This window comes from Saccopteryx leptura, chromosome 9 (genome assembly GCF_036850995.1).
Source record: "Saccopteryx leptura isolate mSacLep1 chromosome 9, mSacLep1_pri_phased_curated, whole genome shotgun sequence".
NCBI classification, from domain to species: domain Eukaryota; kingdom Metazoa; phylum Chordata; class Mammalia; order Chiroptera; family Emballonuridae; genus Saccopteryx; species Saccopteryx leptura.
In genome coordinates, this window is record NC_089511.1 from 45,659,000 (window position 1) to 45,675,328 (window position 16,329).

Sequence of the window (16,329 nt, forward strand, 5' to 3'; positions counted from 1 at the left end):
GTCCTAAATTCTTATGAGCTTACATGGCCTGGCTCTCTGGTCAATCTTGCTCTAGCAGCACTGGGTTTCTACCTGCTCCAATAAATATATCTGAACGCTTCAACCCTAGGCCCTTTGTGCTGGCTGTGCCCTTTGCCTGGAATACTCCCCTTGGTGTCCCCATTGCTCACTCTCCTCCATCAGATCTCTGCGGAAATGTCTCCTCAGTGAGATTGTCTCTGACTACCTTTATTGTAACCCACCCTCACTTCCTATTCCACCATCCTCCTGACCTTGCTCTACTTTTGCCATGACATCACCACCTAACATATGAAATGTACTTAGTTCCTATAGGAATCCGCCTCTCACACTAGGATGTCCAGTCCTCAGGGATAGGGACTTTGTCTTGTTCACTGTAGTTGTACTACTCAAGCCTAACTAAACCCTAAATAAAACTTATATAGTAGATGTTTGGTATTTGTTGAAAAAAAAATCGATTCAAAAATGGCAAGGGAAAGATTGTTAAAAATCAAGACAAACGAAAAAAAAAAAAGTAACTTAGGTGACTAAACTTACCGTCATAATCATTTCACATCTCATACATAAATCATGTTGTACACCTTGGACTAATACAGTACGTTATATGTCAATTATGTCTCAGTGAAACTGGAAATAAATCCAAGACAGAGAAAGACGCAGTACCACATACACGATTTGCGTAGGACCCACATTCTGACACATCCGCACAAGTCTTAAACAGATTTGCAGATCCAATGAAATGTGCAGGCATCGAAGAGGCGATACCGCCCTCTGGCGGCCAGGATAAAAAACGGCACCTCCCTAAGATACAGAAAACTCCTTAACCGAAGGTCGCCAGTCCGTGCAGGCAGTATTTCCAAGCCCGAAATTTCGGAAGATCGGAATGTTCACTTCTCTAAGTAGAGCAGATTTTCTGGTTGATTTATAAAATATTTAAATTTATAAAAGCCAATGAGGGAAAAAGTAACGCTGCTCCAGGTGAGAATCGAACTCACAAACCTCGGCATCGCTCCACATTGCACTATCGTATAAATACCGCGCGCTAACCCGACTACACCACTGGAACTTTTTTTTTTTTTTTTTTGTACTTTTCTGAAACTGGAAACGGGGAGAGACAGTCAGACTCCCGCATGCAACCGACCGGGATCCACCCGGCACGCCCACCAGGGGGCGACGCTCTGCCCACCAGGGGGCGATGCTCTGCCGCGACCAGAGCCATCCCGGGCCATCCTTGCTCCAATGGAGCCCTGGCTGCGGGAGGGGAAGAGAGAGACAGAGAGGAAGGAGGGGTGGTGGTGGAGAAGCAAATGGGCGCTTCTCCCATGTGCCCTGGCCGGGAATCGAACCCGGGTGCCCCGCACGCCAGGCCAACGCTCTACCGCTGAGCCAACCACTGGAACTTTAACCTCGCTCATTCACCCTAGGGTCCTACAGTTGCTCTTAGCCACGTGACCTCTCCAGATAGCTCCGTTTTGTGTTGTATATGCAAATAGAAAGCTTTTGGTTGTCCAATGGGAGAAAGTGCGTGACAAGCTCGGATTCTCACGCCTCGAAGGCCCTTGCTGTAAAAGGGAAAAGAAGTTTGCGAGGCATTTGGAATGTGGGAGTGTAGCCTGCCTGAGACTCGCCTTCTTATGAATATTCAGATCCTAAAGAGGCGGTGTTTTAACCCATCACTGGCGGGCTGGCCGGAAGGCAGCCCCTCCCCCCCACGGGCGGGAACAGGATGTGAGCCTAGGCGGCTGGTGGGGAGGGGGGGAGGGGAAGACCCAGGCGACCGCCCCCCAGTCCCACATCTGGGACCAAGCTCTCTGGCCGAAGTGGCGTTGACACTGCTGCCGTCTTAGCCCCGTTACACCTATCCTGGAGCCTGAGGGGTCCAGAGTCGAGGACTCCGGCGTCCCAAGTCTGCACCGCGTCCTGAGAGACTCCCAAGCATAGGCCCCCGCGTGCAGGCTAAGAGGACCCCATATCAGGTGCCCAGTGCTTCCTCTTGGAGGAGCCAGGCGTTCGGGACATCGGCACCGCGCGACCCTAGAGGGCAAGCTTCTTGCAAACCGGTTTAAGGAATTTAGGATCCCAGATCGGAGATTCCGTTCAAGGGTTCCCAGAAATCCGAGTCCAAGACTCCCAGGGTTGGAAGAACTTGGGTTTTGGGTTGCTAGCGCTCCAATAAATCTGTTTTCGGCAGAAGCGCTCACTACTTCAAGGGGAGCCAGAAATTTGGGACTCCCCTGCACACCCGCCTGGAAATGGTTTAATTCCTGCTCCTAGAGTTAGGGAAACTCAGAAATCTGGACCGCCCACGGCCCTATCTAGCTGTCTTAGGAATTTGGGTCCCCAGACCCCCATCTGAGACACAAGAGTCAGTCTCCCAGCATCCTCCACTTAGAAGACCGCTGCACCCCATTCTCCAAGAGACCTCGGATTCTGGTTCCTGGAGCTTGAGAGCCCGAAGTTTACGCCCCTGACTTGCATAGAGACCCAGAGACCCAGGAGTCGGCTCTGCATCTCTGCGGGGACCATGCTAGGGGTCGAATAGGAGCTGCGCTGCCTCGGTTCGGGGCTGGAGACTTCCTAGGAGGTGAGGGGAAAGGCGAGAGGCCCAGACCCGCTGGGGGAGGGGGCGGTGCCGCAGCCACTAAACAATGAGGGGGCGTGCCAGCGGGGGGCGAGCGGAGGCGCCTGCGGGAGTTGGGGTCTGGCCGGGTGTGGGAAGGCGCTGGGACCGAAAGCCGATTGCAGAGGCACTGGCTGGGGGTGGGGGTAGGGGTAGGGCTGGGAGTGGGGGTGGGGGTAGTGGGTTGAGGGCTTAGGGCCAGCGCCGCAGCTTGCAGCTCTCGGTGGGGGAGGGAGCCGTCTGCAAGACCCTGGCATCCGGTCCCCCAGCCTCCTCCCTACTCCCCTGGGATCCCGCGGCCTCCCGCCCGCGGCTTTTCCCAGCCCTGCCCCTGGCCCTCGCCCTCGGCTTTAGCCAGGGCCCAGCCGTTCCCAGGATCACTGAGCCTCCGGCCCCAGGCAGATCAGTCTCCTAGCAGTGACTTTTTTGCTCTCTTCACTCTTCTTTGTCTCAACCTTTCCATCTTTTTCTCTGTTATCTCTTCTTGTTCCTCTCTTTTTATCACTTTGCCTCTGTCTGCCCCATGAGTTACTACTCTCAGGGGACCTTGGATTTAGACCACACTTTTAATTCTCAGCCCCCAATCTGTGAGTATGGGAGGCAGGGAGGCTTATGGGTCCTGATAGCCCAGAAGGGGGTCTTTCTGCAGAAGCCGCTGAGCCACTCAGCCATGCCAGAGGAAGCCGGTGGATTGAACCTGTCTAAACCCAGCCCTCGCTTTGGCCCCGGCCGCAGAGGCGAAGTGTGTGACTGTGCGGCTGTGTGTAGCACGCAGACAGGTGAGCATGCAAGGAGTGGCGGAGCCTTCTGGGCGTTCATTCCTTTATTGAAGATACTGTGTTGGCCCAGTGCTGGGCAATGCTGGCAACACAAGGTGACCAACATAGCCCCAGCCCTGCCAGCACAGAGCTCCAAGTCTGGTGGGGGAGATGGACCTATCCCTAGACAGTGACAGTCTAGAGTGGGTATCCCAGGCAGAGTTGTCAGAGCTGGGATGGGGTAAGCTGGGGGCGGGGGGGCAGGGGGACTGTGGGAGCCTTATCTCTGAGGTCAGAGAAGCTTTTCTGGAGAAGAGAACATCTAAACTGTGAATAAAGATTAGAAGGAATGATGCCTGACCAGGCAATGGTGCAGTGGGTGGAGCGTAGGCCCGGGACATGGAGGACCCAGGTTAGAAACCCTGAGGTCACTAGCTTGAGTTCAGGCTCATCGGTTTGAGGAAGGCTCACCAGCTTGAGCCCAAGATTGCTGGCTTGAGCAAGGGGTCACTCAGTCTGCTGTAGCCCTCCGGTCAAGGCACATATGAGAGAGCAATCAATGAACAACTAAGGAGCCGCAACAAAGAACTGATGCTTCTCATCTCTCTCCCTTCCTGTCTGTCCCTATCTGTCCCTCTTTCTGTCTCTCTCTCTGTTTGTCACACACAAAAAAAATGATTAGGAGGAATGAGTTGGGAAAGGCAAGAAAGAGTATGTGCAAAGTCTCAGAGATAAGAGGAGGCTGTTTATTTAACTGAAAGAAACTGAGTGTGACTCAAGTCTGGAGTGTAAAGTGGCATGGCTGTGGGAAGAGAGCAGACTAGAAAGATCTCTGATGGCCACCTGGTACAGGGTCCTTTGGGCCTGAGAAGTTTGGACTTTATCATGAGGACATGAAGGGGTTAATATTGGAGTGACAGGGTCAGGCAAACAAATTAATAAAGATATCACCGTCTGATACATAGAGGTGGACTAGAAAAGTGGAGGCCAGAAGCCTAGAGAGAAACCTGATGGGAGAGAACAGGGCTGGACTGAGGCAGCACAACAGGGAGAGAAGGGAGCCTTAGGGGAGACATTGACTAAGTGTTGGGGCTCAGGGGGCTCCTTTAGTTGGGCAGATCCCCTGACCTCCTGTTTCACATCCCCAGCAGCCTCTACAACCCCTGCCATGGCCTCCCCCCGAGGTTCTGGGAGCTCCACATCGCTGAGCACAGTGGGCTCTGAGGGGGACCTGGCTCCAGGGCCTACTCCTGCCTGCTCAGCCTCCAGGCCAGAGCCACTTCCAGGGCCCCCCATCCGCCTGCATCTGTCTCCTGTGGGGACTTCTGGTTCGGTGAAACCCTCGAGGCTGGAGCGTGTGGCCCGTGAGATCGTGGAGACCGAGCGGGCCTATGTCCGGGACCTCCGCAGCATTGTGGAGGTGAGGCAAGAGGGCACCTGAGTGCAGGAGGTACCCAGACCAGCCTCTCTGCCTCAGTAACCTCAGTCATCCCCACAGGATTACCTGGGCCCCCTGCTGGACGGCGGTGTGCTGGGGCTGAGCACGGAGCAGGTGGGCATGCTGTTCGCCAACATCGAGGACATCTACGAGTTCAGCAGGTCAGGGGTGGGTGGGATAGGCAGGGGCCCTGGCTAGTGAGCCGGGGGATGGTGCTTAGGTCCTAACCCAAAGCTTGGAGCCCCACAGATCTCTGTCTAGGCTGGTCCATGGGGTGTAGAGATATTGGGCAGGTATCATGATGAGAAGAGAGGACCCAGAGGGGTGGAAGAGTGAGGGTATGGAGCCTGAGGACCTGGATAAGGTCTAAGTCCAAGTAAGGAGACGTCCAGGTATCGGGATAGGTCTCAGCACTGTATCAGACTTGGGAGCATGATAAATCCAAGGCTCAGGTGGGGCCTGGAGATCATAACAGTGTGAGCATTTGTGTCCTTGGAACCCCACAGCCCCAAACAAACTAGGGTGGTTGGCTCCCAGTGAGAAGCATGCTGGACTCCTGAGAATCAGGACACCTGAGTGTCTTGATAAGATCATAAGATTACAGCAGGAGGTCTGAGAGTCATGACAAGATCTCAGGATCACAGTAGGATCTTAAGATCATCACAGCTCTGAGGATTAAGACACTGCTATCCCTGGCAGTGACACAGGACACCCAGGCTCAGGCCACCTGTCAAGATTTCAGGCTGAGGAATGTGATGCAATCCAAGGAAGTCTGAGCAGGGATGTTCCATGTAGAGCAGTAGTCCCCAACCCCTGGGCCGTGGACCGGTACTGGTCCGTGGGCCATTTGGTACTGGTCCACAGAGAAAGAATAAATAACTTACATTATTTCCATTTTACTTATATTTAAGTCTGAACGATGTTGTTTTTTTTTTTTTTCTGAAGCTGGAAACGGGGAGAGACAGTCAGACAGACTCCCGCATGCGCCCGACCGGGATCCACCCGGCACGCCCACCAGGGGGTGACGCTCTGCCCACCAGGGGGCGATGCTCTGCCCCTCCGGGGCGTCGCTCTGTTGCGACCAGAGCCACTCTAGCGCCTGGGGCAGAGGCCAAGGAGCCATCCCCAGCGCCCGGGCCATCTCTGCTCCAATGGAGCCTCGGCTGCGGGAGGGGAAGAGAGAGTCAGAGAGAAAGGAGAGGGGGAGGGGTGGAGAAGCAGATGGGCGCTTCTCCTGTGTGCCCTGGCCGGGAATCGAACCCGGGACTTCTGCACACCAGGTTGACACTCTACCACTGAGCCAACCGGCCAGGGCCTGAACGATGTTTTATTTTTAAAAAATGACCAGATTCCCTCTGTTACATCTGTCTAAGACTCACTCTTGACGCTTGTCTTGGTCACGTGATACGTTTATCCGTCCCACCCTAAAGGCCGGTTCATGAAAATATTTTCTGACATTAAACCGGTCCATGGCCCAAAAAAGGTTGGGGACCACTGATGGAGAGATCAGAAAACTCTCCCTCTGGACCTGACATCCCCTGGAGAGATCCTGGCAGCCACCAGCCTCCTGGAGTCCTCCCCTGGGAGACACTGTGAGGCAGGGTCGTCCCTAACCCTTCCCTCCCCCCACAGTGAGCTCCTGGAGGACCTGGAGGGCAGCAGTACTGCCCAGGGCATTGCAGAGTGCTTTGTGCAGAGGGTGAGTAGGGGCCCAGGTTCAGTCTGGGCTGGTGCCTGGGTAAGCAGGGAGCAGGCCTGTGCTGAGGTGTCACGGGAAGTCTGAGGTCTCCCTAACTCCCTTGTCCCCTGCAGAGTGAGGATTTTGACATCTATACTTTGTACTGCATGAACTACCCAAGGTAAGGGTTCCCAGGTCATGCCCACAAGCTGATGTGCCTGCCAACCTCTACCCTTCCCATCCAGCTTCAATCCCTGCCAGACTGTGACAGTAACTGAACTCTCCCTAACCTGCCCCTGACCCCTGCCAGCCCCCAAAGCCTGCCAGCCTTGCCCGTCAGAGCTGTACCCCTCCCCCTCCCGTGACCTGTGCTGTGCTCTCAGCTCCCTGGCCCTGCTCCGAGAGCTGTCGCTGTCTCCACCAGCAGCCCTGTGGCTGCAACAGCGCCAGGCCCGGCTCCACCACTCGCTGCCTCTGCAGAGCTTCCTGCTGAAACCTGTTCAGCGCATCCTCAAGTACCATCTGTTGCTGCAGGTTCACTGTGTCCCTTGGGGGGCTGCTTGGGGAGGGGCCAGGTGCTGTCCATGAACCACCTGGTGGTGTATCTGGAGGACAAACTCCAGATGAGCTGGGCAGGGCCTGGGGAGGCATTTGGGCCGGACTGATGGGGCCAGTGCTTGGGTGGGGTGTTGCTGGCAATGGGGACTACCATCAGCTGATTTTATTTTGTCTCCTATTTGTCTCTCTCCATCTCTGGATCTCCATCTCTGCTCCTTCCTTTATATTTCTCTGTCTCCTGTCATTATCATTCTTTCTCTTTCTCTGTTTCTTTTCCCCTCCCTGGGTGACTGGTGGCTGCCCGGCAGGAGCTAGGCAAGCACTGGACAGAGGGCCCAGGGACTGAGGGCCGCGAGATGGTGGAGGAGGCCATTGTGTCCATGACAGCAGTTGCCTGGTACATCAATGACATGAAACGCAAGCAGGAGCATGCTGCACGCCTGCAGGTGACTCCAGAGTGGGAGGAGGAGCCATGAGGGCCTTTCAGGGGTGGTTAGTGCCTCAGAGGTGACCTCGGAGTGTGGGCTTGGACAGCACGGCCTGGTTGTTAACCCCCCTGTGTTGGCATTTGTGTGCCGCCCACCGATGTGTTTCTGTTTCCTGTACGTTTGGTGGGTTCCTGGCAGGAAGTACAGCGGCGGCTGGGTGGCTGGACTGGCCCAGAGCTCAGCGCGTTTGGGGAGCTGGTGCTGGAAGGCTCATTCCGAGGCGGTGGAGGGGGAGGCCCCCGACTTCGAGGGGGTGAGCGGCTGCTCTTCTTGTTCTCACGGATGCTGCTTGTGGCCAAGCGCCGGGGGCCGGAATATACCTACAAGGGTCACATCTTTGTGAGTTTGGGAATGGGGGTGGGGCTGAAATGTTACCTTAAAGCTGTATTCTGTATACCCCATGCCTGTGTACCTAAAGGGTGGCCAGTTGAGGGTCTTCAAAGAAGGACAGCTTGACTTAAGAGAGCCACGTTTTCTTGAGTCTAAGGATTGGTCCAAAGTGTAAAAAGGAGGCCAGCAGAATGCAGAGGGGTGGACCTGGATTTGCCCACCGGGAAAGCATCTTCATGGGGGAAGCATATTTTGATCAGATGAGGGTAGGAAGGACTGGTGAGGGAGATCAGAGCCCAGCCTGGTGGAGAGGGGTCAATGGGGAAAAGGGGACCCCCATACAGTTATACAGGGTACATCTTTCTAGGGGTTAGAGACCCAGATACAATGTTGCAGAGTCTAAGGGCTCTGAACCTGTCACCCTCTCTGCTCCCCCATCCAGTGCTGCAACCTGAGTGTGAGTGAGAGCCCTCGTGACCCTCTAGGCTTCAAGGTGGCCGATCTAACCATTCCCAAGCACAGGCACCTGCTCCAGGTGAGCAGAGTGGGGCTAGGTGGGCCGGGTTCCCTCCAGCTCCTAGACTTCACACCTGACTCCCAACTCCACCCCCACCTACGACCAGGCCAAGAACCAAGAAGAGAAGAGGCTGTGGATTCACTGTCTCCAGCGCCTTTTTTTTGAGAACCACCCTGCCTCCATCCCGGCCAAGGTACAGCTCCTACCACAGATGAGGGCTGTCAGAGTGCTGGGAACCCCTGCCCCCCAATAGTTCTGGAAGTCCCTGAGTTGCAGGGACTCTCTTAGAACTCGGTAAATTACAGATTAGGCCTGACCTGTGGTAGCCCTGTGGATGAAGCACTGATCTGGAATGCTGAGGTTGCTGGTTCTAAACCCCAGGCTAGCCCAGTCAAGGCACATACGAGAAGCAACTATAAGTTGATGCTTCCTGCTTCTCATCCCACCCTCCTGCCTTTCTCTCTCTCTCTCTCTAAAAATCAATAAATAAAATCTTTTTTAAAAAATTCCAAAGTAGGCCTGACCAGGTGGTGGCACAGTGGATAGAGTGTCGGACTGGGGTGTGGAAGGACCCAGGTTCGAGATCCCAAGGTCGCTGGATCGAGCAAGGGGTTACTTGGTCTGCTAAGGCCCGCGGTCAAGGCACATATGAGAAAGCAATCAATGAACAACTAAGGTGTCATAACGAAAAATTGATGATTGATGCTTCTTATCTCTCTCTGTTCCTGTCTGTCCCTGTCTATCTCTCTCTGTCTCTGTAAAAAAAAAAAAATTGCAAAGTAGGCTGCCAGGGTTTGAATCCCAGCTCCACCATGTCCCTACTTTGTGACTTTAGACAACCTCTCTGACATCAGTTTCCTCACCAGGAGGAAATATAGCTTTGAAGGGTGCTGAGGATTAATTGTCATCAGTCATGTAGTGCACCTGTCATGTAGCAGCATCTATTAATGGGACTACGAGTAGGGTGCTCAGAGACTGGCCCCTCAACCCTCCTCTTGTATCTTTCAGGCAAAACAAGTTCTCCTTGAAAACAGCCTGCACTGTGAGTTGGGGTCTTGGGTTGGGATGTGTGGAAGCAGAGGAATTACTTCCAAGAAAACAGATTATTAGCCCCACATTTCTCCCTATAGGTGCTCCTAAAAGTAAGCCAATTCCAGAGCCCGTGACACCCCCTCTTGGGTCTCCCCGACCTCGAGAGGCTAGGAATTTCACCCCTGGACGAAGGAACACAGGTAAGGATATGGAACCCTGAGTCACACCTCTTCCTTCACCCTCAGGGCTCGGGATACAATTCCTGAGTGTATCCCGAGCCCCGTCCTCTCCCTGAAGCCTGGGGCTGGGTTTATAACCACGTTCTGATCTCTCCCACAGCTCCGTCTCCAGGCCCCTCCACTATCCACCGAGGCCGTAGACAGTCTGGTGAGTTCCCTCCACCAAAAGGTCAACTAGGGATCGGAGTGGGATCTGGGCCCCTGACACCAGTATGTCCTACCCCCAGAGCCAGTGAAGGACCCTTATGTCGTGTTTCCACAGAATGGTAAGTGACTGCCCAGTCCAGCCTGGTATAGCCTTGTCTGTCTCTTCCCATGGGATGCCCTGTGTTCATGGAGGAGGGATATTAGGGGCAGCTCATCAAGTATAAGGAGTAACACTTATTTCTACATCTCACTCTTTTTCTTATTTTCATATTCCTAGCTAAACCGAGGCTCAAGGTAAGAAATCTCTTGGGACGAGGTCTGGGGACTGAGACTCCAGGATCTGGCGGAGGAGTGAGCCTGAGTTCTAAACGCCTGGGTCTGAATGAGAGGGGGGCAGGGGGTTGAAATCCTCCATCTGAGGGAAGAAGGGGCTGGGGGCCCTGGGTGCTTAACCTTCATCCTTCCCTTCCTCAAAGAATGCTGGCAGTGAGGGGGAGCTCTACCCCCACATACAGCCTCAGCCACCAGGTCCAGCTTCTGAACCCCCTGAGGACTTGGAGGATACTGGACCCCCCACGCTGGACTCCTCTGGGACCTCAATCACTGAAGAAATCCTGGAATTGCTGAACCAAAGAGGCCTTCAGGATGTGGGGGTGAGCTGGGCATCCCACCCCCATATCCTTGGGGCTCTCTGCTTGGGGAGGCACAGATGAGGGACCAAGGCAGCCAACCCACTCTGATACCTTTGTTCTCTTCTCCAGTGCCCACTACAGCCATCCCCCCACGACATTCCCAAGTTCCCAGGAGACTCCCAGGTGCCAGGTGACTGTGAAAGACTCACGTTCCCAGCCCTACCCAGCCGAGACTCTTCAGAAGAAGAGGAGGAACTGGAGATGGATGAACGGGGCCCTTCCCCACTCCATGTCCTAGAGGGACTTGAGATTTCCAGTGCAACTGAAGTTCCCGACATTCCTGGCCTTATCAAAAGTCCTGCTGTGCTCAACCTCCCTGAAATTTCCAGCCTTTCTGAAATTCCCCCAATTCCCCGCCTTCCCAGTCTCTCTGACGTTTCCAGTGTTTTTGAAATGCCCTGCCTTCCAGCCATACCTAGTGTCCCTGACACTCCTGGTCTTAAGCCGGATGAGACTCTAGCTGCCAGGGAAAAAGTACTCTCTGGAGGCAGTTCTGGAAAACTGGGAGAGCCCTCCTCAGGAGGAAGGGCAGGGCAGGAGGAGGAGGAGGAGGAGGAGGAGGAGGGGGAAGACAGAGTATCATTTCCAGATTTCCAGCCCCAGGATGGCACCCAAGATCAGGGAGTACAGGATGAGCTGGAATTCCGTTCTTGCTCAGAAATCCGGAGCAGCTGGCAGGCTTTGGATCAGGGGCAGTTAGCCCAGCCGGGTTTCCCAGAGCCACTGCTGATTCTGGAAGATTCAGATCTGAGTGGAGGCGGTGGGAATGGGAAACCTGGAGCCCCCAGTGTGGAGCGGGCTGCGTCCCGAGTGCGAGAGTTAGCCCGGCTTTACAGCGAGCGGATCCAGCAGATGCAGCGGGCTGAGACCCGGGCGTCAGCCAATGCCCCACGCCGCCGACCGCGGGCTCTGGCCCAACCCCAGCTGTCCCCCTGCCTGTCTCATGAGCAGGCTAAACCAGGTAAGGTCCAGGTATGTGGTCAGTGGAGGTGGCCCATGCTGGGGTGCCGGTCGTGACTCAGTCCTCCTTTCTTCACATACAGGGTCCCTGCCTGCATTTGGACATGTGCTAGTTTGTGAGCTGGCCTTCCCACTGACCTTGGCCCAGGAATCTGTCCCTCTGGGACCTGCTGCCCATGTTCAAGCTGCTGCACCCCTATATAAGCAGGGAGGCTGCCTGGGTGGCCAGGGTCTAGATGTTTCCAGTTTGCCTGAGCAAGACCATCCGGGCATCCAGATTCCAGGTGCTCCCACTTTGCCTGAGCAAGGCTTCTGGAACTTCCAGCTTCCAGCCACCACACCTTTGCCCAAGCAGGAAGGCCCCCTACATGTACAGGTTGCAGCTGTTACAACTCTGCCTGATCATGAGGGCCACCTGGAAATGCAAGTTCCAGTTACCACTCCTTTGCCTGAGCAGAGAGGCCATGGGGATACACAGCTTCCAGCCACCACCTTTTGTCCTCTGCAAGGATGCCAGATTGACACCCAGGTCCCAACCAGCCCAGCTTTACCGAAGCAGGGAAGTTGTTCTAATGTCACGGTTTTAGCTACCAGCCCTTTGCCTAAGCAAGAAGGCCGCCTAGACTGCCAGAGCCCAGCCAATACCCCATTAACTAATGAAGTTGGTTCCAGGGATGTCCTGTCCCCAGCCACTATCTGCGGCCAAGCCATCAACCCTTCGCTTCTGCATGGAAGCAGCCTAGACCATCAGATCCCAGCCAACACTCCATCACCCTTGGAACACAACCTCCCAGACATTCGGGTTCTGGGTACCTCACCTTTGCCTGCATGTGGAGACCACCTAGACCATCAGATCCCAGCCAACACTCCATCGCCCTTGGAACACAACCTCCCAGACATTCAGGTTCTGGGTACCTCACCTTTGCCTGCATGTGGAGACCACCTAGACCATCAGATCCCAGCCAACACTCCATTGTCTTTGCCCCAGGACCTCTCAGACACTCAGGCTCCAGCTGCCACAGCTTTGCCCCCACCCCAAGGCATCATGGACATGCAGATCCCAGCACTCCCACCTTCGCAGAAGCAGGAAGGCCTGCCAGACATCCAGGATCCGATTGATGTGCCTTTGCTTCGGGAGCAAAGTCTCACAGCCCTCCACGTCCCAAAACCTGCGCCTTTGTTGGAGCAGAAGAGCCTCATAGACATCCATGTTCCAGCTGCCACACCTCTGCCTGAGCAAGAAGGCTCTTGGGACATTCAAGGCTTGTCATGCACCCCAGTTCAGACCACAGTGGTTTTGTCCAAATCAGGAGGCCACTCAGTATCTCCTGTTGCCAGGTCAGAGTCTTCAGATTTGACTCCGCCCCAAAGTCCCCCACTCCCAACCCGTCAGCTCCTGGGTCCTAATGCAGCTGCTCTCTCAAGATACCTGGCTGCCTCATACATCAGCCAGAGCCTAGCTCGGAGGCAAGGGCCTGGGGGAGACACCCTCCCAGCCTCACGAGGTGCCTGGTCTTCTTCTGCCCCCACATCCCGGGCACCTTCACCACCACCCCAGCCCCAACCCCCACCACCTCCAGCCAGAAGGCTCAGCTATGCCACCACAGTCAACATCCATGTTGGGGGTGGTGGGCGGCTGCAGCCAGCCAAGGCCCAGGTCAGGTTGAACCACCCTTCTCTATTGGCCTCCACCCAGGAACCTGTGGGCTTTCGCAGGGTCCAGGGGGCTCCTGATGCCCCTTTTCATATGTGAGCCAGGATATCGGGCTTCTTGAAAAGCAAGAACTTCAACCAAATGCCACAGACTCAGAACTTCACCCAGAAGTCCAGACACTGAACAAAAGTCTAAAATTGCTGCAGCTTTCCAATTCCTGGGTCTGCTTTGGCGAGTAGTCCTTATTACTTACCTTGACTAACTCAATAGGGTTGGGGAAGGGGATGTCATTAATATTTTGTCAATATTAAGAAATTATGTCTCTTTTCCCATTCTGGAGTTGGGCGATAAGAGAAGACAATGAATGGGAAAGTGTGTCATAGCAAAACTCAATGGTCTGAGAATTTAGGGAATCACAAACTCAAGAATTATGGGAAACAGGTCCCATTACAGTTTGGAGTGTGATGTCAGAGGGTTTATGAGCTGCTTGATGCCCATCCAGGAAAGCCAAGTTAAGCTTTATTCCAAGAAGAAATTTATGTCCTTAGCAGTTAATCCAGTTCATGTGTCTCATCATCAGCCATCTATCTATATAGCTGTCTTTCTATCTCATCTATCTAGCAATCCTTCATCCCACCCATATGCCTTGCTTTATTCGACCATCTCTATTCATCCATCCATCATCCTACCCCATCTGGCATTCATTCCTCCATTAATCCATTGGTCCATCTGTTGTCCCACCTGTCCATCTTCTCCATTCGTCTCCATTAATCTCTGTGACCCTCCTATGTTCACTGGCACATATTTCCATCTCTATTCAATCATACATTTTATTCACACAACCATCTCAACCACTATCCATGCTTATTTGGATTCTGTTGGGTCTTGATACTACAGAACTTTAGAGACTGTTCCATGCTAACGGGAATGGATGAGGTTTGAGATGATGAGAAAAGTTTTCTCCCATCTGTCTCATTTGTTTTGGCAAACACTTCCCCACCCTCATGAATATTGTTCTTGTGCTCACCTATACATAATCAGATCTCTTTACCCCCTCCTCTAGCTTGAGATCTCTAGTGCCTCATTGTACCCCCCCCCAAAAAAAAAAAATCAGGTCATAGAGACAAAGGCTTTTGTATTAGGATCTCTCTGTCTCCTCCCATCTGCAGCATGCCCAGTGAGAAACATCATTTAATCAGTTTCTTGGTAACATTAGCCTCTCATTGAAGCTTAACCTTTTGTGCTTTGACACATTACCTTGTTTAATTTCCCTGGGATTCTCTGAGGCATCACAGTGTGATGGCTGAGTTCAGGCCTCAACTTTTCTAGTTACTTGGTGTGTGACCTCCCTCAGCCTGGGTTTTCTCATGTACAATGAGGACAACAGTATTGGCCTTGTAGGATCATTGCAAATGTTCAGTGAGGGTATCTTCAGTTCCCAAGTATATTTGAGCCTCTGACTTGCTGGCACACTGTTCAGATAACAGATGCCGTAAGATTTAGTCCCAGCCTATGGAATCAACCTCCAGGACGGGAGCATAGGAATCTTGTTTCAAGCAGTCAACGAATAGCAGCTAAAATGGCTGAGATTTATTGAGTACAAATGGCATACCATGGGCATTAGTCACTTCATATGAACTCATTCACTTGAGTCCTCACAACAGCCCTAAAAGGCAAGTGAGGATTTTAAGTCCCACTTTAGAGATGAGGAAACTGAGGCTCAGAAGGGACTTGCCCAGTCACATGGGAAGGGGTGAATTTGGACTCAATTCTCTGCAGCCCAGCCTGAGTGTACTCCTGTTGAGTGCCTATCCTGTACCAGGTACTGTCCTTGCTACTGGGGGGCCTATCCTGTACCAGGTACTGTTCTTGCTACTGGGGGCACAAAGAAGACTTAACCTGCCCACTTGAGGCACAGCCTGGTGATCCAAGGCCCTAGTGGTCAGGGGTCGGGAACCTTTTTGGCTGAGAGAGCCATGAACGCCACATATTTTAAAATGTAATTCCGTGAGAGCCATACAACCACTCATGTACGTTATGCATTATCCAATAAAAATTTGGTGGTGTCCCGGAGGACAGCTGTGACTGGCTCCAGCCACCCGCAACCATGAACATGAGCGGTAGGAAATGGAGTGTAATACATGAGAATGTTTTATGTCTTTAACTTTTTTTATTAAAGATTTGTCTGTGAGCCAGATCCAGCCATCAAAAGAGCCACATCTGCCTCGCGAGTCATAGGTTCCCGACCCCTGCCCTAGGTGAAAAGGTAGCCAGGACAATGCCTGGCTCAATATTAGCTGCTGGCTTCTATTTCGGTTACTTGAGTGGTTGCTATGCACTACACCATAACCTGGCTCTGTTCCACTGTAGCCTCCCAAGGTCAGGACAGAGACTGGCCCTTGCCTCCGCCCAGCTGCACATTCCCAGCCACCCCCAGCTCTGCATTCCCAGCTGAAGGAAAGTTCCCAGCCTGACTTGGGCTCCCAGCAGCGCCGGAATTCCTGGTATTTGAGGAGGCGTCAGGGAGGAAGAAAGGGGCTGTCTGCTCCAAGGCCTGGAGCAGGGAAGGAGCAGAGGCAAGTGCCCTCAGCTCCTCCAGATGCATCCCAGCTGTGCCTCTGGGAGGAAGCCAGGAGCCTCAGTAAGCGGAGGGGGGGGGGTGTCTGGATCCTGTGGGAAAACCATGGGCACCAGCTTGCCCTAGCCCCTCCTGGTCCCTGCCCCTGAATCTCATTCCTCTTTACTACCCAACTCCTACCTCCGCCTCATGGCCCAGCCGACGCCTCCTCAGGAATACCTTTCTTGTTGGTATACAGTCTGCTTATTGTAAACCCAAGTCCTTTAGAGCTGCAGCAAAATCAGACCCAAAAAGGGAAGAGTTGGCTGCTGCCTTTCTTGGGATGCTCCTTGGGAGGGTCAGGTTGACAGTCAAACGAAGTTAACCCGTTAACTCCAGCTGTTATGCAAAACCTGGTGAGCTGCCTTTTTTTTTTTTTTTTTTTTTTGCACTACTAGACTTTTTTCATCTAACACGATGCCTGTAACCAACCTCGCAGGGATATTGTGAGGATACACCCAACAATGCTTAGCCTGGCACCTAATTGGTGCTCAACCAATCCCACTCGCCATCTCTAAGAACTTGATTGTTACATAGACTGCACATACATAAGTTGGTGGTCCCATAAAATAATGGAACTAAA

At 53.4% G+C, this 16,329-nt stretch overlaps 1 protein-coding gene across 2 annotated transcripts; it reads left to right on the forward strand.

Annotated features, from left to right (window-relative positions):
- Positions 1-1,776: 1,776 nt before the first annotated feature.
- PLEKHG2 (pleckstrin homology and RhoGEF domain containing G2) lies at positions 1,777-15,625 on the forward strand. Of its 2 annotated transcripts, XM_066349038.1 has the most exons (21): positions 1,777-2,602; positions 3,288-3,417; positions 4,545-4,816; positions 4,895-4,995; positions 6,467-6,533; positions 6,647-6,693; positions 6,896-7,046; positions 7,379-7,516; positions 7,697-7,897; positions 8,331-8,423; positions 8,512-8,598; positions 9,414-9,447; positions 9,536-9,637; positions 9,777-9,824; positions 9,904-9,942; positions 10,101-10,117; positions 10,300-10,476; positions 10,585-11,476; positions 11,559-12,813; positions 13,172-14,951; positions 14,990-15,625. In XM_066349038.1, the coding sequence occupies exons 2-20, from the start codon at positions 3,309-3,311 to the stop codon at positions 13,248-13,250; spliced, it is 3,909 nt and encodes a 1,302-aa protein (XP_066205135.1). In that variant the 5' UTR covers positions 1,777-2,602; positions 3,288-3,308; the 3' UTR covers positions 13,251-14,951; positions 14,990-15,625. The 2 variants fall into 2 exon arrangements, with proteins under 2 accessions (XP_066205135.1, XP_066205134.1); XM_066349037.1 differs by having other exon boundaries at positions 11,559-15,625.
- Positions 15,626-16,329: the final 704 nt, after the last annotated feature.